Source organism: Delphinapterus leucas, chromosome 1, assembly GCF_059928025.1.
Source record: "Delphinapterus leucas isolate spDelLeu-1000000601 "Yukka" chromosome 1, BTC_Dleu_Yukka2, whole genome shotgun sequence".
Lineage (NCBI taxonomy): Eukaryota > Metazoa > Chordata > Mammalia > Artiodactyla > Monodontidae > Delphinapterus > Delphinapterus leucas.
This window is the reverse complement of record NC_143129.1, coordinates 164980145-165006826: the sequence shown is the minus strand read 5'-3', so window position 1 is coordinate 165006826 and position 26682 is coordinate 164980145. Positions and strand designations below refer to the sequence as shown.

Below are 26682 nucleotides of genomic sequence, written 5' to 3'. Positions count from 1 at the left end.
CTTCTGCTGTCTGCCCTCTGGTGGGTGAGGCTATCTAAGGGGCTTGTGCAAGTTTCCTGATGGGAGGGACTGGTGGTGGGTAGAGCTGGGTGTTGCTCTGGTGGGCAGGGCTCAGTAAAACTTTAATCTGCTTGTCTGCTGATGGGTGGGGCTGGGTTCCCTCCCTGTTGGTTGTTTGGCCTGAGGCGACCCAACACTGTGGAGCCTACCTGGCTCTTTGGTGGGACTAATGGCGGGCTCTGGGAGGGCTCACGCCAAGGAGTACTTCCCAGAACTTCTACTGCCAGTGTCCTTGTCCCCATGGTCAACCACAGCCACCCCTTGCCTCTGCAGGAGACCCTCCAACACTAGCAGGTAGGTCTGGTTCAGTCTCCTGTGGGGTCACTGCTCCTTCCCCTGGGTCCCGATGCACATACTACTTTCTGTGTGCCCTCCAAGAGTGGAGTCTCTGTTTCCCCCAGTCCTATGGAAGTCCTGCAATCAAATCCCGCTAGCCTTCAAAGTCTGATTCTCTAGGAATTCCTCCTCCCGTTGCCAGACCCCCAGGTTGGGAAGCCTGATGTGGGGCTCAGAACCTTTACTCCAGTGGGTGGACTTCTGTGGTATAAGTGTTCTCCAGTTTGTGAGTCACCCACCCACGAGTTATGGGATTTGATTTTATTGTGATTGCGCCCCTCCTACCATCTCATTGTGGCTTTTTTTTTTGTCTTTGGATGTGGGGTATCTTTTTTGCTGAGTTCTAGTGCCTTCCTGTCAATGATTGCAGCAGTTAGTTGTGATTCTAATGCTCTCGCAAGCGAGAGAGTGAGCCTGTGTCCTTCTACTCCGCCAGCTTGAATCAATCCCCTAATCCACAAAGTATTTTTAAGAACTTTATGTTAGTATCCAACCTTTGAAAAAAATGAAATTTAACCTGAAAGACTCTGGCAGTTGGGCCCAAATTCTTTCATGGCAGCAATCAGCTAGAGCTGTGTAAAGCTTGTCCTCTGCTCACTAGTTTTTTGTTTGTTTTAAGCATCAAGTTAGCTAAACTGCCTGGCCTTTATAAGTGCTCTGAATTTGGTGTTCCCTAGGCTAGAGCATAGAATATTTAGAGAGGTTCTAGAGAGATGAGCAGGGACCCAATTATTTTGGTTTTTCAAGCCAGGCTAAAGAGTTTGGGCTTGATCTTTTGAGTAATGAAGCCACTGAAGGGTTTTTAGAGGGGGGTGACATGATTCAGTTTGAATTTTAGACAGATTACTCTGGCTGTAGGATTGAGAATAGATTCGCGATTGTTAAGATTGAAGGTGGCATACCAGTTAGGAGATTGTTGCCACAATCCAAGCCAAAAATGTGTGGCCTGGGGATGGAAGTGGACAGGTTTGACAGATACGTTGGCAGTAGTTTCAAGAGAAGTTGAATGTAGTAGATGAGGAAAGAGGAATCAAGGGTGATGCTCTGACTTCTGTCTTGAGCAGCAGAGTGTATGGTGGGGAGAATAGGAAACCTGGGAAAGAGGAGCATAGAAGAAATGAGGTAGTGGATACAGGCAAGATTATGGAGGTATAATGAAAGGGATTGGCAATGGACTGAAATGGAAGGCAAGCAAGGGCAGAGTTAAAGATGACACTTATGTCTTCAGTCAGAGTGGATGTTTGTATCATTAACAAAAATAGCATAAGAGAAGTTCTGGAAGTAAAGTTAAATTTGAATGCCTCTAGGCTCTCAACAAGTTGTAATGTCCAGTTGAATTTGAAGTGCCTCTAGGATTCGTGAGTGGAGCTGGCTGAGAAGCTGTTGGAATTGTGAATCTGAAGCTCAGAACATCAAGATGGAGTGAAAGTCTGGGCAGTCACCTCTCTAGAAGGGAGTAGTCAAAGCAGAGCTTTGACGACATTGCCAAGAGGGTAAAGGGCTTCGTATAGTGAAAACAACTTAGTATTGGAACCACTACTTGCTTCTTTCACTATGGATGTTTTTGTTTTTTATAAATTTATTTTATTTATTTATTTATCTAATTTATTTATTTTGCGGTACACGGGCCTCTCACTGCTGTGGCCTCTCCCACTGCGGAGCACAGGCTCCAGACGCACAGGCTCAGTGGCCATGGCTCTCGGGCCCAGCTGCTCCGCGGCATGTGGGATCCTCCAAGACTGGGGCACGAACCCGTGTCCCCTGCATCGGCAGGCGGACTCTCAACCACTGCGCCACCAGGGAAGCCCTATTTATTTATTTTTGGCTGCGTCGGGTCTTCATTGCTGCGCGTGGGCTTTCTCTAGTTGCGGCGAGCAGGGCCTACTCTTTGTTGTGGTGTGCGGGCTTCTCATTGCGGTGGCTTCCCTTGTTGCAGAGCACGGGCTCTTGGCGCGCGAGCTTCAGTAGTTGTGGCTCGCAGGCTCAATAGTTGTGGTGCACGGGCTTAGTTGCTCCATGGCATGTGGGATCTTCCCGGACCAGGGCTCAAACCCGTGTCCCCAGCATTGGCAGATGGATTCTTAACCACTGCACCACCAGGGAAGCCCTCTATGGGTGTTTTTTAATAAAACAGTATCTGTCTTTCAATTTCAGTATTTCTCTTTATATTAAGTGAGGATTAAATGAGAGTCAAATAGTCCATGGAGCCAGACCTTTTGAGTTCTTATTCCGGCTTACTAGCCATGTAACCTTGGGCAAATTATGTTTAACCCCTCTCTGCTGTAGTTTCCTTACTGCAAAGTGAAGATAATAATAGTATGGACTTTAAAAGGTTGTGCCTAAAACAGTGACTGGCACAGAGTAAATAATTAATGTTAGCTGTATTGAAAATGCTTTATAAACTATAAAAGTGTTGGTTATTAGAAAAGAAGAGGGTTGTCTTTGAAGGAGACCCACCTTTAAGGCAGGAGAGGAAGAGAATTTTTAAAAAGAGGACAGGCTGAATCAGAATGTTGGGATAACCTGGAAATTACTATGTCAAGGAAATTCTTATGGGGAGGATGTGACCAGAATTGTTGGTGTGATGATGATTCATAAAGGATTTCCCATCTATTTCAGTTATTACTAGTCACCCCTTCTTCTTGAACTCTTAGAGCCATTTGGCCCATAATTATATATTGTTATATTGAATATTAAAAGGAAAGTGATTTGTAAAACAATTTACAAAGAGATTTAACAGTCTCATCCAATTCTCACCACTTCCCTGTGAAGTAGATGTTGTTATCCCTGTTTGGTAAATGAGGAAATTGAGGCTCAAGAGATAGACTTGCCACCATAATTAAATACTTAAAACAATTTTTTAAATTAAAAAATGGAAAAAAGAAAGAAAAGATAGACTTGCCTAGGCAATAGAGCTTGAGATGCCATCTAGGTCTTGAGATACGGAATCTCTTTTGATAATCTTATTTGCTTAACTAGATTGTGAGTTTCTTGAGGACTGAATCTAATCAGTCATTTCTTTTTATTCTGTACAGCACCTAGCTCAGTGCTGAGTGAAGACTGGCAGTAGTCAAGAATATCATGCTCTTTTCTCCCCTCTGCCCTCTAGCGCCCTCACAAAGCCAATGCTGAGGAGATGACCAAGTACCACAGTGATGACTACATTAAATTCTTGCGCTCCATCCGCCCAGATAACATGTCTGAGTACAGCAAGCAGATGCAGAGATGTAAGTCCATTCTGTTCCCTCCCTACTGTCAAGCCCCCAGTTGGATCTCCCTTCAAGTTGGAGAGACTCACCCTACCTTCCCTTGTATCCCCCATTTAGCTGACACCTGATTTTCCTTGCTTCCTGAGGGTACCAAAGTGTTTCTTTTGTCTCAAGACTGGTTTTCTTTGTTTCCTGATTGTAAGAAATAGATTGAACTTTGTCCAGTTAGGTTCACAACATTACCCACCCATCCCCCCCCAAACTGTAATTGTTGTAATGGAAAAAGCACTGACCTGGGTTGGGGAGACAGGTGATATAGGTCCCGGCACTGACTCTTAACTGACTGGGGCAAGTCACTTCCCCTCAGATTTTTCTTTTGTAAAATGGACTGGATGTCATCCCATGCAACTGTAACTGCTCTCACTATGTGAGTATTAGTTAAGAACTTAGCAGCCACTTAGACTCTAGGTGATGTAATCTTTGAGTTAAGGTGATTCTGCCCCTGCCCCTTGGGACTTGAAACTCAGAACAGGTCACATCTCAGAAGCCACACTCAGCTTATAGGAATTATGGGGATTGTTCTAGCTGTGTGGAAAAATTATGTTCAAATTTGGGAAGAAACTATCATCCCTGATTTCTCACTTGTGTTATTTTAGAAATTATCCCTTAGCACCTAAGATCTCATAATAAAACAATGTAACAGTATTGTCTAGAAGAAGTTTTGAATAGTTTATGACAGCTTATTCTGAAATACCAGGAAATCTATGGCACTTTTTTGTTGCTACTGGCCACAAGGTAGTCTGATTCCCAAGGCAGAAATTTATTTGTTACAATAATTGTGCACTGGTAATGATTAGAGAACCACAGAGACCTTTTATGAAGCATTAAGCTTCTTTGCCACCCACAACTCCAGGAGCTGCTACCCCATCTAAGTGAGGTACTTACTGTCTGAATTGACAGGGTCTTATTTCCTTCTCAGGTGAGACAGATTCATTCCTTTGCTTTAGATGGCTTTAGGGCCGTTCCATAACTTATTTAGGCTAGCGATAAGGCTCTACTCTCAGTAGAGAGGGCTCTCATTGGAGAAGCAGCTTGGTATTTAAAGCAAGAGAATGAGCTTTGATGTCTTGGTTTGAATCCCATAGCTCTGCCACTTAGCTCTGTGTTCTTGAGTATGTCCCCTAGCCTTTCTGAGCCTTGTTTTACCTTCTTTAAAAGGAAGACAGTAGTGCCTGTTTCATAATGGAGTTTGGGGGGATGAGTAAGATACTGTATTTATTTATTTTAAAAATATTTATTTATTTATTTTTGGCTGTGTTTGGTCTTCGTTGCTGCATGAGGGCTTTCTCTAGTTGTGGTGAGCGGGGGCTACTCTTTGTTGTGGTGTACAGGCTTCTCGTGGTGGTGGCTTCTCTTATTGCCGAGCACAGGCTCTAGTAGTATGGGCTTCAGTAGTTGTGGCATGCGGGCTTAGTAGTTGTGGCTCGCGGGCTCTAGAGCGCAGGCTCGCAGGCTCAGTAGTTGTGGTGCATGGGCTTAGTTGCTCCACGGCATGTGGGATCTTCCTGGACCAGGGCTCGAACCTGTGTCCTCTGCATTGGCAGGTGGATTCTTAACCACTGCGCCACCAGGGAAGCCCAAGATAATGTATTTAAAGCAGTGAATAGTAGCTTTTGCTGTTATAACTTATTGCTTTTATTTTCAAATCTATCAAGACAGACGACATATTAGGCCCTCAGGAGTGCGCAGGTTTGGTTCTGGCTCCCAGTTTGCTCCAGTTTTCCTGAAACCAGCATTCTAAAGTTGTGCATTGAAAAATGAGGTCTGAGATTTTTTTGTCATTGAAGGTGGGGGTAAAAAGGATTCACATTCAATGCAATCCCTGTCAAACTACCAATGGCATTTTTCACAGAACTAGAACAAAAAATTGCACACTTTGTATGGAAACACAAAAGACCCTGAATAGCCAAAGCAATTTTGAGAAAGAAAAACGGAGCTGGAGGAATCAGGCTCCTGGACTTCAGACTATACTACAAAGCTACAGTAATCAAGACAGTATGGTACTGGCACAAAGACAGAAATATAGATGAATGGAACAGGATAGAAAGCCCAGAGATAAACCTACACACATATGGTCACCTTTTTTTTTTTTTTTTTTTTTGGTGGTACGCAGGCCTCTCACTGTTGCAGCCTCTCCTGTTGCGGAGCACAGGCTCCGGACATGCAGGTTCAGCGGCTATGGCTCACGGGCCAAGCCGCTCCGCGGCATGTGGGATCTTCCCGGACTGGGGCACGAACCTGCGTCCCCTGCATTGACAGGCAGACGCTCAACCACTGCGCCGCCAGGGAAACCCGGTCACCTTATTTTTTTATAAAGGAGGCAAGAATATACAATGGAGAAAAGACAGCCTCTTCATTAAGTGGTGCTGGGGAAACTGGACAGCTACATGTAAAAGAATGAAATTAGAACCATACACAAAAATAAATTCAAAATGGATTAAAGACCTAAATGTAAGGCCAGACACTATAAAATTCTTAGAAGAAAACGTAGGCAGAACACTCTATGACATAAATCACAGCAAGATCCTTTTTGACCCGCCTCCTAGAGAAATGGAAGTAAAAACAAAAATAAACAAATGGGACCTAATGAAACTTAAAAGCTTTTGCACAGCAAAGGAAACTATAAACAAGATGAGAAGACAACCCTCAGAATGGGAGAAAATACTTAGAAATGAAGCAACTGACAAAGGATTAATCTCCAAAATTTACAAGCAGCTCATGCAACTCAATAACAAAAAAACAAACAACCCAATCCAAAAATGGGCAGAAGACCTAAATAGACATTTCTCCAAAGAAGATATACAGATTGCCAACAAACACATGAAAGGATGCTCAGCATCACTAATCATTAGAGAAATGCAAATCAGAACTACAATGAGGTGTCACCTCACACCAGTCAGAATGGCCACCATCAAAAAATCTACAAACAATAAATGCTGGAGAAAAGGGAACCCTCTTGCACTGTTGGTGGGAATGTAAATTGATACAACCACTATGGAGAACGGTATAGAGGTTCCTTCAAAAACTAAAAATAGAACTACCATACAACCCAGTAATCCCACTACTGGGCATATACCCTGAGAAAACCATAATTCAAAAAGAGTCATGTACCACAATGTTCACTGCAGCTCTTTTTACAATAGCCAGGACATGGAAGCAACCTAAGTGTCCATCGACAAAGAAGATGTGGCACATATAAACAATGGAATATTACTCAGCCATAAAAAGAAACAAAATTGAGTTGTTTGTAGTGAGGTGGGTGGACCTAGAGTCTGTCATACAGAGTGAAGTAAGTTAGAAAGAGAAAAACAAATACCGTATGCTAACACATATATATGGAATCTAAAAAAAAAAATGGTTCTGAAGAATCTAGGGGCAGGACAGGAATAAAGAAGCAGACATAGAGAATGGACTTGAGGACGTGGGGAGGGGGAAGGGTAAGCTGGGACGAAGTGAGAGAGTGGCATGGACATATATACACTACCAAATGTAAAATAGATAGCTAGTGGGAAGCAGCCGCATAGCACAGGGAGATCAGCTCGGTGCTTTGTGACCACCTAGAGGGGTGGGATACGGAGGATGGGAGGGAGACGCAAGAGGGAGGAGATATGGGGATACATGTATGTGTATAGCTCATTCACTTTGCTATAAAGCAGAAACTAACACAACATTGTAAAGCAAGTACACTCCTGTAAAGATGTTAAAAAAAAGAAAAGATGAGGCTCTCTTGATAAACCTTTAGCCAGACACATCAAGAAAAAGAGGGAAAGGACTCAAATCAATAAAATTAGAAATGAAAAAGGAGAAGTTACAGCAGACACCACAGAAATACAAAGCATCGTAAGAGACTACTACAAGCAGCTCTGTGCCAATAAAATGGGCAACCTGGAAGAAATGGACAAATTCTTAGAAAGGTATAACCTTCCAAAACTGAACCAGGAAAAAATAGAAAATATGAACAGACCAATCACAAGTAATAAAATTGAAACTGTGATTAAAAATCTTCCAACAGGAGCTTCCCTGGTGGCACAGTGGTTAAGAATCTGCCTGCCAATGCAGGGGACACAGGTTCGAGCCCTGGTCTGGGAAGATCTCACATGGCGTGGAGCAATGAAGCCCGTGCACCACAACTGCTGAAGCCCATGCGCCTAGAGCCCATGCTCCTCAACAAGAGAAGCTGCTGCAATGAGAAGCCTGTGCACCATAACAAAGAACAGCCCCTGCTCGCCGCAACTAGAGAAAGCCTGCATGCAGCAACGAAGACCCAACGCAGCCAAAAATAAATGAGAAAAAAACCCACAAAAGAACCACATATTAAAAAATATATATATATTCCAACAAACAGAAGTCCACGACCAGATGGCTTCACAGGTGAATTCTGTCAAACATTTAGAGAAGAGCTAACACCCATCCTTCTCAAACTCTTCCAAAAAACTGCAGAGAAAGGAGCACTCTCAAACTCATTCTATGAAGCCACTATCACCCTGATAACAAAACCAGATAAAGATGTCACAAAAAAAGAAAACTACAGGCCAATATCACTGATGAATACAGATGCAAAATCCTCAACAAAATGCTAGCAAACAGAATCCAACAGCACATGAAAAGAATCATACATCATGATCAAGTGGGATTTATCCCAGGGATGCAAGGATTCTTCAATATACGCAAATCAATTAATGTGATATACCGTATTAACAAACTGAAGAAGAAAACACCATATGATCATCTCAATAGATGCGGAAAAAGCTTTTGACAAAATTCAACACCCGTTTATGATAAAAACTCTCCAGAAAGTGGGCATAGAGGGAACCTACGTCAACATAATAAAGGCCATATACGGGGCTTCCCTGGTGGCGCAGTGGTTGAGAGTCCGCCTGCCGATGCGGGGGTCGCGGGTTCGTGCCCCTGTCTGGGAGGGCCCCGCATGCCGCGGAGCGGCTGGGCCCGTGGGCCGTGGCCGCTGGGCCTGCGCGTCCGGAGCCTGTGCTCTGCGCGGGGAGGGGCCACGGCAGTGGGAGGCCCGCGTACCGAAAAAATAAAAAATAAAGGCTATATACGACAAACCCACAGCAAACATCATTCTCAATCGTGAAACTGAAAGCATTTCCTCTAAGATCAGGAAAAGGACAAGGATGTCCACTCTCGCCACTATTATTCAACATAGTTTTGGAAGTCCTAGCCACGGCAATCAGAGAAGAAATAGAAATAAAAGGAATACATATTGGAAAAGAAGTAAAACTGTCACTGTTTGCAGATGACGTGATACTATACATAGAGAATCCTAAACATGCCACCAGAAAACTACTAGAGCTAATCAATGAATTTGGCAAAGCTGCAGGATACAAAATTAATGCACAGAAATCTCTTGCATTCCTATACACTAATGATGAAAAATCTGAAAGAGAAATTAAGGAACCACTCCCATTTACCACCGCAACAAAAAGAATAAAATACCTAGGAATAAACCTACCTAGGGAGACAAAAGACCTGTACACAGAAAACTGTAAGATACTGATGAAAGAAATCAAAGATGACACAAACAGATGGAGAGATATACTATGTTCTTGGATTGGACGAATCAATATTGTGAAGATGACTATACTACCCAAATCAACCTGCAGATTCAATGCAATCCCTATCAAATTACCAGTGGCATTTTTTACAGAACTAGAACATAAAATCTTAAAATTTGTATGGAGCCACAAAAGACCCTGAATAGCCAAAGCAGTCTTGAGGGAAAAAAACGGAGCTAGAGGAATTAGACTCCCTGACTTCAGACTATACCTCAAAGCTACAGTAATCAAGACAATATGGTACTGGCACAAGAACAGAAATATGGATTAATGGAACAGGATAGAAAGCCCAGAGGTAAACCCATGCACCTATGGTCAACTCATCTATAGCAAAGGAGGCAAGAACATACAATGGAGAAAAGAGAGTCTCTTCAATAAGTGGTGCTGGGAAAACTGGACAGCTACATGTAAAAGAATGAAACTGGAATACTCCCTAACACCATACGTAAACAAATCAAAGGACAAAGGATTAATCTCCAAAATATATAAACAGCTTATGCAGCTCAATATTAAAAAAACAAACAACTCAATCCAAAAATGGGCAGAAGACCTAAATAGACACTTCCCCAAAGAAGAGAGAAGAAGCACATGAAAAGTTGCTCAACATCACTAATTATTAGAGAAATGCAAATAAAAACTACAATGAGGTATCACCTCACACCGGTTAGAATGGGCATCATCAGAAAAATCTACAAACAACAAATGCTGGAGAGGGTGTGGAGAAAAGGGAACCCTCTTGCACTGGTGGTGGGAATGTAAATTGATACAGCCACTATGGAGAACAGTATGGAGGTTCCTTAAAAAACTAAAAATAGAGTTACCAGATTTCTAGAATTCTAGAATTCTAGAATTACCAGAATTACCAGATGGCCCAGCGATCCCATTACTGGGCATATACCCAGAGAAAACCATAATTCAGAAAAACACATGCACCCCAATGTTCATTGCAGAACTATTTGCAATAGCCAGGTCATGGAAGCAACCTAAATGCCCATCGACAGACGAATGGATAAAGAAGATGTGGTACATACATACAATGGAATATTACTCAGCCATAAAAAGGAATGAAATTGGGTCATTTGTAGAGACGTGGATGGATCTAGAGACTGTCATACAGAGTGAAGTAAGTCAGAAAGAAAAACAAATATCGTATATTAACGCATATATGTGGAACCTAAAAAAATGGTACAGATGAACTGGTTTGTAGGGCAGAAATAGAGACACAGATGTAGAGAACAAACGTATAGACACCAAGGGGGGAAAGTGGCACGGGGGAGTGGTGGTGGTGGGACGAATTGGAAGATTGGGATTGACATATATACGCTAATATGTATAATATAGATAACTGATAACAACCTGCTGTATAAAAAAATTAAATTAAATTAAAAAATTTAAAAAAAAAAGGATGAGATTCTCTAAGTACTTCAAGGCACCTTACTGACTTGATTCAGAAAGATGTCACTAGTGCAGTGCTTTATAACCAGGGGTGTCTACAGGGACAATAACAGGGATGAAGAGCTGAGTTTTTTTCAGTATTTACCAACACCTAACCTAGGAAGTTAATACATGTAGTAAGACCAAATAAGCCTGGTTTCCTTGCTCTTGCTAGGATGTAATTTAAATGCTTTATGGTCACTTTGAGAATTTGAGAATCTTAAGCAGAAGTTCTGACATAATTTTTAATAATTAAAAATGGGAACATAAATAAATGCAATTTTTATTTTTGGCAGATAGTCTATCAAATCATGAGGCTTATGGTAGAAACGTGATAAAAGGGACTTGTGCTGGTAAAATTTGGAGGCATTCTTGTCCATTTTGTAGATGTATAAACTGAAACCCAGGGAGGTGAGATGACTTTCCCAGGGTCACACAGCAAGATAGTGGTAGAATGGAGAATGGAACTCTGGTTTCCTGATTCTGGACTATTTTAAAATATGTTGCACATAAAATATTTCAGACACACACACAAAACTATAAAAAATTATACAATGATCAAACATGTCCCTACAACCAGCCTAAGAAAGAAAACATTGCCAGTACAGTTGAAGCCCTCCTGGGCACCTCTCTTTGATCACATGCCCTTCCTCTTCTGCTCCCCTCTCCACCCCATTCCCACCACCGCCAGGGTGTAAGCACTATCCTGAAGTCAGTGTTTAATCCCATGTGTCTCTTTCTGCAGTATATGCTTTTTAGTGCCTTCTTGACCTACGTCTGCTCCCCCATCTCTCACCCAGTATTGCTCCCCGTCAGTCTAAAGCCAGCCTAACAATGAGAGAAGTATTTATAGTGGGAAGAGGGAAAACCCATAGAAAAGTCCTCCCTAGTCTCACAGATTAGTCCCAAGTGAGGGTCTGCTCTCCCATTTTACCCCTTTTCCATCTGTAATCACACAGCTCCCTTGAGCTGGGAATAATGGACTGGCCATCTGAGCCACATGTTGGTTTGGGGCCTGAAGGAATATATTTTTTCTCGTTTCTAAAATACCAATTTCTTGTCATGGGAGCTCCACATCTCAAATAGGAGTATCAGCAAAGCTTTGGGAACCCAGACAGGCCAAGCCCACTGAAGGAGGAAGCAGCCCGAGAGGGAAATCAATTGCCGATGGATAAATAAATAGCCTGGCCTCAGGGACCAAAGTTCTTATTGACACAGCCTCCCAGTGTTTACCTGGGAAGTGGGGGAGAGAGCCACCTACTGCTTACCCCCGTACACACGCCACCTTTCCTCGGAGCACTGTGCTTGGCAGGGCACCAGATCAGAGCACCCTCCCAAGTTTAGGGCAGTGCCAGAGGTGGTAACTTTTGTGGTTATTGCAAACCTTGAGCTTCAGCTGTGTCTCAAGAGGTCACCACAGTCTAAGCTGGGCTCTCCTACCCTCCTTATCCTAGGGCTCCTCCTCCTTGCTCTACTTTGGGAACCCCTGTTGATAATAATGCATGCAATGGGAAGGCTGGGACAAGAGAACAAGAATTTAGCCCCACCCCTGCCTCTAACTTCTGTATATCATTGACATCTCAGCAGTTTCCTTTTCTGTGAGAGCAGACTTGGAGCCATAAGGTTCCTCTGTAGCTCTGAGTCTACAGCCTTCAGGTGTGCTTCCCTTCCTGTCTTTTTCATTTTATTTGCATTATTGTTTGCATGTGGTTCCACATTATGTGTTAGTTTGTACTTTTACCCCTTAGGCCTGAAATAACTTTCCTCCAGTTGTCACTTGGTATAGTAGAAGAGCACTGGACTGTGGGAGTCAGGACACCTGGACTCTGGTTCTACCACTGTCTGGTTATATAACCCTGGGCGAGTCACTTAACTTCTCCACATCTGTTTGTTCCTCTGCACAGTGGGGTTGATATTTGTCTCGTCCAGCTTTTATGGGGTTGTTAGGATCAAATGAGACTGTGTATGTGAAATTACTGCGGAAGAGGCCAGAGTATATTTTCGTAGGCTTTTAGGACAGGCAGACCAATCCTTGAATACCGCCTCTGCCATTTACTGACAGTTTACCTCTTTGAGCCTGTTTCTCCATTTATAAAATAGGACCAAACCCTACCTCAGGTGTGTGAGGATAAACGACACCAGGTACTTAAAGCACTGAGCATAGTGTCCGGCACGTTGTTAAGCATCCAGTGGATGACAGTATAGGTCTCTGTTCTTCACTTCCTTGTTGGCCAGCTGGAGTGAGGTCCAGGAACAAACCCAGGCTGGAATAAGAGGCTGTATTTTTCTCCCTCAGGAGTGAACCAACATTTTCCAAGTATTTACTTGCTAAATGCTTCCCCATATAAGATTTCTATCAATCTTCTCAACAATTGGGTAAGGTGGATGTCATTATTGCTAGTTATAGATAATGAACGAAAGCTCAAGAAAGTTAAGTGACTGGACCCAGTCACACAGCCAGTAAGTAGTAGAGCCTGGACAAGAACCCAAGCCTTCTGAATCCAAATTCTGCATTTTTTCCATCAGCTCGTAAATATGTAAACAAAAACTAAAGGAAATTGTGGAAACTAACCTTTTCCTATGTTTTTTCAAGTTAACGTTGGTGAGGACTGTCCGGTATTTGATGGCCTCTTTGAGTTCTGTCAGCTATCTACTGGTGGCTCTGTGGGTAAGGAATATACATCCCTCCTTAAAGGCTGTGCTGGGTTGTACTAGTGAGGTCTGTCTTTTAGGCCACTATCCCAGTGAGGCTGACCTGTGACCATGTAAAATGGTCCTGTGAGTTTTTACCTTAGGTCTTGAAAATGTCCTGGTTTAGTCCCAGCCCAGGTTCAATCTGACATGGTACAGAGAGGTGTCCTTGGCTGTCCTCTCCTACCAAGACATCCTATATACAGGAACTCTCTGCAGACCTCATGGGCTTGTTGAGACGCTGTACATAAAAGCAACTTGTGAACTGCACAGCGCTATAAAAATGGGAAGTGTCATCTGTCTTACAAAGGAGTATATGGTGATTACCTTGAGGTTGAGGTCAGAAATACTCCCCACACATCTCCCACTTCCATTTGCAATGTCTAGATTACCTCCAGGACCACTCTACGCTTTCTTTTTTTTTTTCTTTTAAAATTTAGGAAGTTTTTGTTTTTGTTTTTTTTTAAATTAATTAATTTTGGCTGCACTGGGTCTTAGTTGCAGCGTGCGGGGTCTTTAGTTACGGCATGCATGCGAGATCTAGTTCCCCAACAGGGGATCGAACCTGGGCCCCCTGCATTGGGAGCGTGGAGTCTTACCCACTGGACCACCAGGGAAGTCCCACTCTACCCTTTTTTAACAAATGTTTATTTTTCTATGATCATTGTTTTTTCTCCTCCCCCCTCGCTACCACCTCCTAATATAATCTCAGAAAACAAAGAAGTGCACAGGGAAAAAAACTGACTACAATCACACTGTCCACAGATAACCATCGTTACCATTTTGGTGTTTGTACATCCATGCTTTTTTCTGTGTGCATATATCTGGACATAACATATATACATCTGTATTTTACAAAAAATGTGTCATATATATGTATAGTTTTGTGCCTACATTTTTTACTCAGTAAATCTTTTTATTTATTTAATTTTTTAATTTATTTATTTTTGGCCACTCCATGTGGCTTGGGGGATCTTAGTTCCCTGACCAGGGCTTGAACCCCGGTCCCCGGCAGTGGAAGCGTGGAGTCCTAACCACTGGACCGCCAGGGAATTCCCTCTGTGTTTTTGTTTGTTTGTTTTTTTTTTGGGGGGTATGCGGGCCTCTCACTGCTGTGGCCTCTCCCATTGTGGAGCACAGGCTCCGGACGCGCAGGCTCAGCGGCCATGGCTCACGGGCCCAGCCGCTTCGCGGCATGTGGGATCTTCCTGGACTGGGGCACGAACCTGTGTCCCCTGCATCGGCAGGCGGACTCTTAACCACTGCGCCACCAGGGAAGCCCCTCTTCAAAATGTTTTGACCATGAACCACATTTAGAAGTATTTACACTTGCAATCCAGGTTATGCATGCACGTGCACAACACCCTCTCTCACTCTGAAGCCAGTTTCACAAAACAGTGGTTACCTTTACTAATTATTCTGATATTTTTATTCTAGTCTGTCTCATTTAAAAATATATATACTAATCATAACCCACTAAACCAATTTTAAGGCCTACTAGTGAGTTACCACCTTCAGTTTGGAAAACAGTTTTTTTAGAGTAGCCAATGTCATGTTTATTCCTGTTGGAATAGGGTCGGGGGAGAGGACTGGCTTGTGAATTGTACAATACAGCTGTTGAATAGGCAGGTCCTACCTCTCACTGGGTTCCCTTGGCTTCTTGGGGGAAAGGGAGAGAGTGGCTTGATAACAGGCTTGTGTTCTTTCTTCCCACGTCCAGCAAGTGCCGTGAAACTTAATAAGCAGCAGACGGACATCGCTGTGAATTGGGCTGGGGGCCTACACCATGCAAAGAAGTCCGAGGCATCTGGCTTCTGTTACGTCAATGATATCGTCTTGGCCATCCTGGAACTGCTAAAGTATGCCTTCCTGGCCTTGTCTCTTGGAGGAGCACCTTAGGCCAGGTTCCCATTTCCCCCTCCCCCGGGCTTGCCTCCCTAGTTTGCTTTTCCTAGCAGTGTGCTGGCTAGGATGTGTTCGGTGAGTGTCTCTGGCCATCCTCTCCTTGACGGGGTCTTGATTTGATCTGAGCCCACGGCAAGATCAGGGGCAGGCGCTGCTCAGATCCTGCCTCCAGAGTGTCCCTGTGTGGCTGGAGTTGACCCTGGCTGTAGAGTAGGAAGATCGGACTTGATCGGCTTGGTCAGGCCTCTGGAGACACCCTGCCGCTCTTCCACCTTCCTTCAGCCAGTTTCCGCGTCTCTGGTGCTTAGAGATACCTGAGGGAGGCAGCCAGCCCGGTAAGCTGGGACCTGGCGCCCTTGGCGCGTCCCACTCCCAAAGAGCCCCCAGAACCCCCTGACCCCCTTCTGATCCTAGGTATCACCAGAGGGTGCTGTATATTGACATTGATATTCACCACGGCGATGGCGTGGAAGAGGCCTTCTATACCACAGACCGAGTCATGACTGTGTCCTTTCATAAATATGGAGAGTACTTCCCAGGAACTGGGGACCTACGGGTGAGAACTCCCTTCAGGGGCCAACCAGCTCACCCTCAGCTGCCAGCTCTTAACTCTCCTATCTCATGTCACCAAAAACCACTTCCTGCGTCTTCTGCCATTCAGAATACCACACCCCAGCCTGGGACACCTGCCATGGTCTCTTTCCCTCTCTTATTCTGGAGGAAGGGAATGATGGTACATAAAGGGTTGGAAGGGATGGGGGTCTCCTGACTATTGCACTTCCCTCCTGGCCACAGCTGAGTTGCATTACACTATTCACATGTCCCAGACAGCTTGAATTTTAGGCTGGAAACATCACGTTCTCTCCCATGGGCTAGGAATTGGGACCTTTATGGACCATCTCAAGGGTTCTTAATGTTTTTAGGTTACCCTCCCCTTTGACCATCTGACTGAAAGCTATGTACTCTCTCCCCATAAGTACATGAAATTTTACATTTGTTATCAAATAGTTAATAGACGCCTCCTCCTACTGAAGCCCATCCAGGGACCTCAGGATAAGAATCCCTGGAAGCTGATTCATTAAACTGTTCTGCTTTGTGAGAGCATGACTACAATGAAACCAGCCATTTTGCCATGCCAGTGGCCCTTGGGTGAAAAAGTGGCACTAATTCAGTTGTTTGCCGTGGCAAGCATTATAATAACTGAGCCTTTACAATTTTGAAGAATTCTTCCGTTTCTGCTTTCCTTCCACACCTCCCTAGAGAGGAGAGTGGTGGGTAGAGGAGTGAGCAGTAGAGCGCTCTGGAAAGGAAAGGGTTGTTGTGGGGTGGGTGTTATTTCTATGGTCCAGCCCCCAGCCACCTTTAACCCAGTCCAGGGGGAGAGGTCTCATGCTGTGTGGTAGGATATTCAGTCTCTGGTTCCATAAATGATTCTCAGCCTGGATGCAGACTCAGTGGTGTGTCCAGAGACGTGAGCTAGACTTGTTCCACCAGTGAGGGGAATGGTGCTAACCTGCTCTGTCCCTGGCCCACCTCATGGGCCCAGCTTATCTCTCTTAGAACCACTGCTTCTTTCCTTAGCCTTCCAGCCCTCATCCTTGAACTTCCTCCTAGCTTCATCATCTTTCAGTTTTACTTTAATGTGCTTCTTGATTAGGATATTGGGGCTGGCAAAGGCAAGTATTATGCTGTTAACTACCCGCTCCGAGATGGGATTGATGACGAGTCCTATGAAGCCATTTTCAAGCCGGTAAGTGGCTTAGGCTTATCCACCACTGGGCTATAAACAGGATTGATCTAAGGGAGGGGTAGCAAAACACCTCCAGTGTACTTCGGGATCTCTCCCCACTGAGAGGCTGGCTGGAAATGAGATGTGTTTGAACCCTGGATTGCATGCTGTATGGCCAGTTAGGGGAACAAAATTCATCCAGATACTTACTGATGCCTTCTGTGGGTCAGGCCCTCTGCTGGATACAAGAATAGCTAAGACATGATCCATGCCCTTGAAGACCTCACAGTCTGTGGTGTGGGAGGCAAGCACATCCCTGACAGCATGTGGTCAGTGCTGTTTTTGAGGGATGAACATGGGCTGGGGAAAGCGTAGTCAGAGATGATTTCACAGAGGTAGTGACATTTGAGCTGGACTTTGAGAAATGAGGAGTTACCCATGTGAAGGAGGCGGAGGCTGGAGGGGAGGGGTGGCATTCAGCAGAGGGAACAGCACCAGCAGAAGCATAGAGGTGCCAATACGTGGTATGTAGGCCAGTATGATGTGGGGGAGGAGTGTTGAAGGATGTGGTGGGAAATGTTTGTGGGGTCAGTATTTCAAAGGGAGCCTTGAATGCCATGCTGAGGAGTTAAATCTTCACCTGTAAGCAATAAGGAACCATTACTAGAGTAGTAACCTAGTTAGGTTAGGCTAGGTAGTCGTTTAGCAAACACCAGGTGCCTACTATGTACCTTGTAGTAAGGGCAACAGAAAAGCCTAAGTTATGGTCTCTGTCCTCAGTTACATTAGAATCTAGTGAGAATGAGATAAAAAGTGAAGTGCCTCCTCACAGTATAAGGCTCAAAGTCTGTAGGACCAGATGCGTAGAGCAGATGCAGCTAAGGGCTGCATCAGAAGGGCTTCTTGGAGCAACGAAAGAAGAGAAAGATCTAGGGAATTGATAAGGAGGTTGTTTTAGGCTCCTTATTAGAGCTAGAAGGCTCTTGGAGATCCTCTCAAATTGGAAAACTGAACAAATTGGGGAAATGAGAAGCCCAGGCTTGTACTCCCTTTTCTCTGAGGGAGAGTGGAAGGTAGGAGTGAGTGATAAGGAACCGAAGAAAGTGCTGCACCCACACTTTTCAGCCTGAACCTCAAATAGCTTTTCTTGAGGCTGGTAGTGACCAGGTTGTGTCCTTTCAGGTCATGTCCAAAGTAATGGAGATGTTCCAGCCCAGTGCAGTCGTCTTACAGTGTGGCTCTGACTCCTTGTCTGGTGATCGGTTAGGTTGCTTCAATTTGACCATCAAAGGTGAGGCCAGGTAGCATAGAGACGGGAGGGCAGGGTCCTGCTGGGTGCTCCTGCAACTTGGCACACCTTCTCCCACCAAAGGGCACGCCAAGTGTGTGGAATTTGTGAAGAGCTTCAACCTGCCTATGCTGATGCTGGGAGGAGGTGGCTACACCATTCGTAATGTCGCCCGGTGCTGGACATACGAAACAGCTGTGGCCCTGGACACAGAGATCCCTAATGGTAATAGCTGCAGGGCCAGATTGGGCTGGGCAGCGCAGGAGCTCACGTGCCCCTTTCCCATTGGCTCTACAACCTCTCCTCTTCAGAGTCTGATTCTCCTGCTATCCTCTTGTGGTTTTCAGACTGTAGCTGTCAGTTTTTTTCTGAGTCCTTTAGTTGACCCTGTCCCCTGTCCCTCAGCTGCTGGTCTGGACAAAATTATCAGTGCTTATCTATAGCTTTGGAATTCATACTCTGTAGGGTAACTGGGGTAGTGACTGAGGGAGTGCTCGCAATGAATATTGCCTAAATTTTTCTAAACCAGGGGCTTCAGCCTGCTCCATACACACACACACACAAACACACACACGTGTATGCACACAAACACACCACTGGTGTGGACACTGGAGAATGGCTTTAAAAAAAATTGAAATCCTATAGGTACCCAAGCCTCACCCTATCTTGGAGGCATGCTTCTCTGTTTGATAGTTGGGCTCACAGGTCCAGATAAACCTACAGATGCTTTTCTCAGGGTCCCATGGTGGCCAGGTCTCTTAACTCTCTCACCCTCTGCCCCAATTAGAGCTTCCATACAATGACTACTTCGAATACTTTGGACCAGATTTCAAACTTCATATCAGTCCTTCCAATATGACTAACCAGAACACTAATGAGTACCTGGAAAAGATCAAGTGAGTATATCCTCCCCCACACCCCTAATTGAACATTCCAGGCTCTGGTTGGTCCCTGACCAGAGCCCAGCCACCTCTCTACCATTGGCCATAGACAGCGACTGTTTGAGAACCTGAGAATGCTGCCCCACGCGCCTGGGGTCCAAATGCAGGCCATTCCTGAGGATGCCATTCCAGAGGAGAGTGGCGATGAGGATGAAGAAGACCCTGACAAGCGCATTTCAAGTAAGACCGAGACCCAGGGGCCTCTACCTTCCTACTCTGCAGGCAGTTCTGACTTCCCTCCACTGTTCCTGGCTCCACATTCTCCCCAAGCTGCCCACCTGTTGAGAAACCCAAGTACCTGTGCCTGTAGGGATAATTTAGAGGGTCCAGGTCCCCTTCCCTTGGTGTCCTTTGGGGGAACATGCAAGAAAGCGCTGGGCAGACCCTGAGATAAAGAATCTGCTCTCCCACCCATATTTTCCAATACTTCCCAGTCTGTTCCTCGGACAAACGAATTGCCTGTGAGGAAGAGTTCTCCGACTCTGACGAGGAGGGAGAAGGCGGTCGCAAGAACTCTTCCAACTTCAAAAAAGCCAAGAGAGTCAAAACAGAAGATGAGAAAGAGAAAGACCCAGAAGAGAAGAAAGGTGGGTTTGGGTTGGGCCAGGACTTGGATCTTGAGCCCCAGGCCCTGGAGGAGGAATTTATGTAGGGCACTGGGAGGAGGGAGCTGACTCAGGCCCTGCCAGCTCCTTAGGGCTCTTCCTTAGCTACTTGGGCCTTTCACTGGTTCCCAGAAGTGGCAGGGCCCACAAAAGAATGAAACTCAATTCGTCATCTTCACTGGCTGATTGAGCCCTGCCAGGCTCCAGAGCCAGGGACATGCCTGGGCTCCCCGTGGTCGGGAGCATGGCTCTCACATACCACCCAAGACCTTTTCTCAGTGCTTCACCCCAGTTTCCCAGGGGGCTGCCTCCACCCACCGGGTTCAGGCTCTAGCAGGCTGGGAAACCGGTCCAACCTGTTTGTCCTCTGCAGGGCTCGCTGGGAGGGCCTGGGATGGGCTTTTCTCTCTTTTGTATGTCCAGTGAGCTGTAGTGTTGGGGAAGGGGTTTCAAAGTGGAGATCCCATGGGTCTTTCCAGAGGGGCTGCCCTTGGCCATCCCTGCACTCTTATGTTCTAGAAGTCACAGAAGAGGAGAAAACCAAGGAGGAGAAGCAAGAAGCCAAAGGGTGAGGAAGGAGCTGTCTATCATCTCCCTGTCATTGGAGCACCAGCCCCTTTGTCCCACCACGCTGAGAGGGAAGGCGCAGGGACAGCTGGTCCAGCTTACAAAGGCCTCTTTCAGGGACCAGTCTGTCTGTCTCTGCAGTTCTAGGCAGAGCTAGGAAGCCCCAGCCTTTAGCAGTCACCTGGGCAGCCGGGGTCCTGTGGAAGTCATTGTACCCACTTTTGCCTTAAAGCCTCTAGGGTGGGTTATCTCATGCCAATCTCTGCTCTCTCCACAGGGTCAAGGAGGAGGTCAAGTTGGCCTGAACAGACCTCTTCAGTTCTGGCTTCTTGCCAAGTTCCCCACCTTTATCCCACAACCTCTCAGATTTTATATTTTCTATTTCTCTGTGTATTTATATAAAAATATATTAAATATAAATATCCCCAGGGACTAGACAGGAACCACGGCCCTGAGCTCAGGGCACACGTGTTAGGTGAGCTTTTCTAGTAGCTGCCTTGCCACCCATCCCTCCCGAACTCTTAATTTTGAACCATAACGGATGCCAGGTCTGGGTGGAAGGGATACACTTAAAGCAGCCATAGGACAAAATCTTGAAGTGCCTGCTTTGAAAAGGTGCCCTTATTGAGCATTTTAGAAGGGGTGGCTGGGTCTTCAGGGACTCCCTGTTGTTCTCAGGCTCTTGTCATCAGCCATTTTTAGATTGATTCTGTTCTCATACCTTCCCACTGGCCCCCAGTGAGCCAAGAAACTCACACCGCCTGCCCTCTCTGTCCTCCCCCAATTCTGCAGATGGAGACGGGTAGTCTAGTTTCCTTTTTGAGATACTATTTTCATTTTTGTGAGAATCTTTGTAATAAAATGGTACATTTCTACACCCTCCTGAGCTTGTCTCCTAGTAGTATCCCTGGGTTCATTTCGACTTCACTTCCCTGCCCTTCTGGTGTCCATGAGGATCTGGGCAACCCCTCAAAAACAAAAGAACCCCACAAACTTACCTGTCTCAGTCCCCCCTCAAGGTTTGAGGTAGACCAGTCTTCTCACCCTACCCCAGAAGACCACTCATTAAAAAGCACCACTAAAGGGACGACATTTATTCCTTTTCCAAATGTTACAGTAAAACCAGGTGGAAGAGAATGGTTTTAGCAGTTAGAAAAAAAAAAAAAATTACAAATCTGGGGTTTGGCCATTAAAAGTTATTTACAACAATGGGAGGGGAAAAAAAAAAAGACAACAAGAAGTTGTTTCACATTACATACCTCCCCCCCACCCCAAAGCTTAATACTTGCTTACCAAGTCAAAAAAGAGACACAGTTGATTCACAAGCTGGAGGTTCGAACTTGAGTAAGACATTTAGAAAAACCTAGACAGGGGCAGTGTCCTCCCCCGCCCAGGGGCCACTAGGCCCAGCACTGGAGACTACAAACAACAGGGGAAGGTGGACACTCAGGGCGTGGGAGTAGGCACCCCCACCTCTGGCTCAGGGATTTGGGGAGTAAACAAAGCCTACTTGGAAAAGAATTGGGGAAGAAAACCAGCAACTGCCTTCTGCACAGGTGGGGACAGGGAAGGAGGCAGGGACAGGGGCAGGAGCATTTCACATCACTAACCTAACTTGGGAAACTGCAAGGGACCATCTTCGACTGGCCTTAAGAGGATGACCAGATGGATGATGGGAGAATCCACAGGAGGGAGAGGAGGAGAGGGAACGTGGCTAGGGGGCAACAGCCCCTTCCTTTCTGGGCACAGGAAGGCAGCCAGGGCACCAGGTCCAGGCAGTGACCTCACAAGGACAGCACAGTTTTTGCAGCTTAGAGATCACCCACCTGCCCCCACCCAGCTACTCATTCTGCTCGCTCGCTGGTGTAGGGCCACTCTCCGGCCCCGAGGGAGTGGATGGCTCTGCGGCCTGGGGCCCTGCCTCTTCTGTGTCTCCTCCCTTGGAGGCAGCGCTAGCCTCTGCCCCTTTGGCCTGGGGCTCCTGGCTCTCAGGGGTGGCGGCATCCTTCCCTTCCAGGGCAGTGCCTTCCTCGCTGCAGGCACCGATCTCCCCCTGCTCCTGCTCTTCCTCTGTGGGTGAGGAGGCAGACGAATCACCCCCTCCCTCCTTCCGATTTCTCTTGAAGGACAGGCCACTCAATTTGAAAGGCTTCTTGAAAGAGAATTTCTTCTTCTTCTTGGGGGTCTCCTTGGGGGGGACCTCCCCCTTGGCCTCAGCGCCCTGGCTAGGGGGTGCCGGCTCGATGGCATCACCAGTGGCCCCGGCTGCCTCCTCTGTTCCATTCACGGGGGTCGACTCCCCTTCACCTTTGGGGGATAAGTCTCCATTGCTTTTCACGTGGCCGTTCTCCTGCAGGGCAGAGGAGACAGCAATGAGGGCCGGGGCTCTTACTCCCCTCCCCCAGCCCGCCTCTGACCTCTTCCACGCAACGGGGTCCCGACTCATTCCGCCGCACCCCCAGAGCCTGGTTGTAACCTCACCCCACAGCCGGCATCCCGTCAAACCTCTCCCTCCTGCCCCGCACAGGCGCGCAGGGGCCGCGGCCGACAGGAGGCGCTGGGGTCCCGGGGCCCCCACCCACCTCCTCCGGGGCGCGCTCTCTATTCCGCGCAGGGCCGCCCGCGGCCGCGGATCCCGGGCTGGCGGGTGAGCCGTGCAGCCGATATTGGGCGGGAAGCCGCCCCGGGGCGCTGTTCCCCACACCTGGACGGCCTATTTTCCCAGCCTCCTGCTTTGTGTAAACGGCCCCCACCCACCTCAGGCTCTCCCCACCTCGCGGCTCCTCCCTAAAAAAAGCCGTGGGCTATCGAGGTCGAGGCTGCGGGGGGACTGCCCTCCCCTCCGGCCCCCGCCCCGCGGCCCCCGGGCGCCCCCTTGGCGCGGCCCAGCAGCGCCTTTGTTCCCCGCGCGGCACTCCGGACGGCCAGGGGGCAGCGCCGGGGGCCGAGGCCGCGAACAAAGAAGGCGCCGGGGCCCGGCCGGCGCCCCCTCCCCGCCCCTCCCCTTGCTTCGCCCGCGGGGGCTGCGGCGCCGAGAACAAAGGGACCGGGCGGGGGAGGGGGCGCCGCGTGTCCCGGGCCGGACAAAGCGCGCGGCCCCGGCCCGAGGCCCTAGAGGGGGCGAGGTACGAGAGGAGGGGGACGAGTCGGGCCGTGCCGAGCGCACCCACCTGTCCGTTGACCTTAGCGGGGGAAGCGCCTGCTGCCTCCTCGGCGGTCACGTCGCCCCGGGGAGCCTTGGAGCTCTGGCTGCCCATGGTGGGGGTTCTGCTGGGGGGCGCCCGGAGCCGCCCCGGGCTCGCGCCGCAGGGGATAGTTCGGTCGGGTGGGCCTGGCCGGCGGAGGGGTGGGGCTCGCGCCTGAGGGGGAGGGGTGTCGGGGGGAAACCTAGCTGCACCCCCGCTCCGCGCCGGACCCGCTAGCTACACCCGCCGCCGCTCCGCTCCGCGCCAGAATGCCGCCCGCCGCCCGCCGAGCCGCCTATATATATGCGCCCGGAGCTCGGGGCGGGGCCGGACATTTAAATGAGCGCCCAATCGAGGGGCGGAGGCGGGCTCAAGTCGCGGGCCCCACTTGAGCGGTGGGTGACGCTGGCGGTCTGGTCTCCCCAACCCGCACGGCTACCGGGGGCAGGTGGGGTCCAGGGTGGGAAGGGGAGGGGCGGGTGCCTGAGACGAGCCCAGAGGCGAGCTGGGTGGAGGGGGGCCCCTAGAGGAAAGAGGACAGAGCAGTCGTCCCTTCCTCTCACCGCCCACCTCTCAGGTGGACGCCCCAGCTCCTGGAGTGGCCCCCATCGCCTTGGTCCCGCATTGGCAGCCCCTGTCAGTCTCCCCCTAGAACTCTTCGAAGGGCTCACATGCCCAGACTCGTCAGCCGGCTGGTCCCGAGTTATTATGCTCCAGAGAATATGGTCATGGAAGTCGCAGGGCCCCAGCTGGGTTTTGTGCCCCCTCACGCCGGGAGACCGGTCCGAGGTCCCGCCCACGTGCCTGCCTGTCCAGGGCAGCTTGGGAGGTTTGACCCACCGCAGGGTCACTCTGGTCAGACTGGTGAGGTTGTGCCTCATCCCTCCTCTTAGTCTCTTGGTGGCCCGTCACACTAAGCCCCCATAGATAAGCTCACCTTTGGTCCCTCCTGCTCTCAGCCTGGACCATGACGAAGTCCCATCTGGGGTGGTGCCGTGATCTTGAGGGGCATCTCCAACCCCATTTGAAAGCCGAGGAGCCTGAGGCTCAGAGACCTGGACATAACCTGTCTGACTTCGGTGCTCTCCCTTCACATCTGCTCCCCTACCTCAGGGCTCCCCGAAGGGGGGGCGCTCAACAACCCTTAAAACACTCCAGTTCCTGAGGAGGAGGAGCCTTGGATGGCCCCTTCAGGACAGCCCCCAAGCTGCCCAGTCCAGCCGTCAGCCCCGCCTGAGTAGGGGAGCCCGGGGACAGGGGCAGGGGGGAGGAGGCTGGAGAGTCTCCAGCTGGAGTCTCCTGCCACTCCCCCTAGCCCAGGCCAGGGGGAATCCCAGAGTCCTGGCTGGCCCCGGTTGTGTGTCTGGCTGCCTGCCCTCGGCCCCCAGGAGGAAGGGGATGGGGGCTGGAGGAAGCAAAGTGTTGCAAAAGCAAGGCTGTGTCCGGGACAGCTCAGCACGTCCCTCCCTTGCTCCCTCCCTCCTACAAGTATGGCCTCCTGGGAGGCCTGAGGCTGTGCGGTGTGGAGACACCCCAGGGACTGAGAAATCAGGAACTCCTACAGATCTGACAACAGAGGAGCGGGGCGGGCTGAGGTGGCTTCTACATACTAACTCACTCCTGTAGCCTCCATCCCCACCCCCACTCTGAGACTACAGAATACTCTCGGCTTCATTAGCACCCCCCATTTTACAGACTAGGACACTGAGGTTCGGAAAGGGAAAGTGACGAAGATACCAGTAGCTGAGGCTAAGAGTTTGGAGAGACCTGCAAAAAGGGGCTGGGGGCTGTAAGGAAAGTCCTGGAAGGAGTCTCTGTTGAGATCTGGGGCTGCCTGGTTAGCGTGGGAGGCGAGAAGAGCTAGCTTTGGGGAGAGGAAGGGACATCATGCCCCACTGCAACTCACTGACAGGACGGTGACTTCTCTACCCACTGCCACTAAGAGATGGACGTTGTGACCCACGTCTCTGTCTCGGCCACAATAGGGAGCCCACAATGCTGCCAGGCACGGCCCGCACCGGCTGGCAGGGCTCAGATGGAGGGTGTGTGAGTCCTGGAGGAGTTGGAGTCCGAGGTTAGGAGCAGATGCTAAGGCTCCCGATCTCCAGGCGCTGCCCCGTGGGGATGAGAGGCAAATCGCCGGGATGATTCCAGGAGGACAGAGGAGCATCAGGGCTAAAGGATCCCGTGTCCCCAGAGCCCCAGAGGGAGGCTGGTCCACAGGGGAGCCCAAGCGTCTCCCACCAGACATCGAAGGAGGCTGGGGAGGGGGCACCTGGGAGCTGAATCCCTCAGCAAATCCAGGTCCCAGCCGAATCCGGCTTCTGGAAGAGGGAAGAGGCGTAGGATGCTGTGGGTGTGAGTGGGGGTGGTATAGCAGACCCCACGGCCTCCTCCATCCACACTCGGCTCCTTCCTCCCCAGCTGCTGCCCGCCCAGACAATGCGCCCATTGTTCTGTATCTCCAGGGGCCTGTGTGCAACTGTGTGTGTCTGTTTTTCTCTGTGTGTGACTGTGTATTGCTCGGTATCTGTCTGTGTGTGAGAGAGACTTTGTGACTCTGTGTATGTGTGTGTGTGTGTGTGACCAGGTGTGTACTTTTGTAGTTGTGTGAGTCTGCATCTTTGTTTGGCGATGTGTATTTAGGGTGAGAGAGAGAGCCTTGGTGACTCTCGATGACTTTCTGAGTCTTTCTGGGTATGTGCCTTGCCTGTCTGTCCTTGAGGTTGTGTTGGTGACTGTGTCTGGCTGTGATCGGGTGTGTAACTATGAGTTATGTGCATAAGAGAGTGGCTACTTTGTGTTTGTGTGAGTGGCTGTGTGTGCCTCAGCCAGTCAGGTCGTGATGCTCAGGACCTTTGAGATGTGAGCTTTTGCCAGGGCAGAGTGGCAGGGGAAGGAGGAGTGGGGAAGACAGGGGGGCTCGAGTTTGGATGGCGGAAGCTGCAGAGTCTAGACTGTTTCGCACATCCCCCATCTGTCCCAGTTCTCCAGTAAGGGCTCAGACGCTGGTCCTGTCCTGAGATGCTCCTAGTCCCCATGGACAGAAGGGAATGGGACCCCGGGAGAGCACTGGGTGGGGCTGAAGGAGGGCAG

General features: G+C 48.6%; 2 protein-coding genes across 4 annotated transcripts in view; one reads left to right on the top strand and one right to left on the bottom strand.

The window, feature by feature from the left end:
- The window catches only part of HDAC1 (histone deacetylase 1), a 43794-nt gene extending 22507 nt beyond the window's left edge, over positions 1 to 21287 (top strand). The window contains exons 3-14 of one of the 2 annotated variants that reach the window (XM_022575091.3): positions 3506 to 3623; positions 13269 to 13343; positions 15087 to 15225; positions 15686 to 15827; positions 16929 to 17021; positions 18183 to 18291; positions 18373 to 18513; positions 19076 to 19184; positions 19279 to 19409; positions 19664 to 19816; positions 20354 to 20402; positions 20679 to 21287. In XM_022575091.3, the coding sequence (XP_022430799.2) occupies positions 3506 to 3623; positions 13269 to 13343; positions 15087 to 15225; positions 15686 to 15827; positions 16929 to 17021; positions 18183 to 18291; positions 18373 to 18513; positions 19076 to 19184; positions 19279 to 19409; positions 19664 to 19816; positions 20354 to 20402; positions 20679 to 20706 (1287 nt within the window). In that variant the 3' untranslated portion in view covers positions 20707 to 21287. The remainder of the gene's footprint in view (positions 1 to 3505; positions 3624 to 13268; positions 13344 to 15086; positions 15226 to 15685; positions 15828 to 16928; positions 17022 to 18182; positions 18292 to 18372; positions 18514 to 19075; positions 19185 to 19278; positions 19410 to 19663; positions 19817 to 20353; positions 20403 to 20678) is intronic. The other variant, XM_089896954.1, reaches the window with a different exon arrangement.
- A 193-nt stretch (positions 21288 to 21480) lies between these two features.
- Positions 21481 to 24880, bottom strand: MARCKSL1 (MARCKS like 1). Of its 2 annotated transcripts, XM_022575093.2 has the most exons (3): positions 24524 to 24880; positions 23572 to 23760; positions 21481 to 22751 (listed from the first exon to the last, which is right to left on the bottom strand). In XM_022575093.2, the coding sequence occupies exons 2-3, from the start codon at positions 23656 to 23658 to the stop codon at positions 22242 to 22244; spliced, it is 597 nt and encodes a 198-aa protein (XP_022430801.1). In that variant the 5' UTR covers positions 23659 to 23760; positions 24524 to 24880; the 3' UTR covers positions 21481 to 22241. The 2 variants fall into 2 exon arrangements, with proteins under 2 accessions (XP_022430801.1, XP_022430802.1); XM_022575094.3 differs by lacking the exon at positions 24524 to 24880 and having other exon boundaries at positions 23572 to 23846.
- Between the last annotated feature and the right edge of the window lie 1802 nt (positions 24881 to 26682).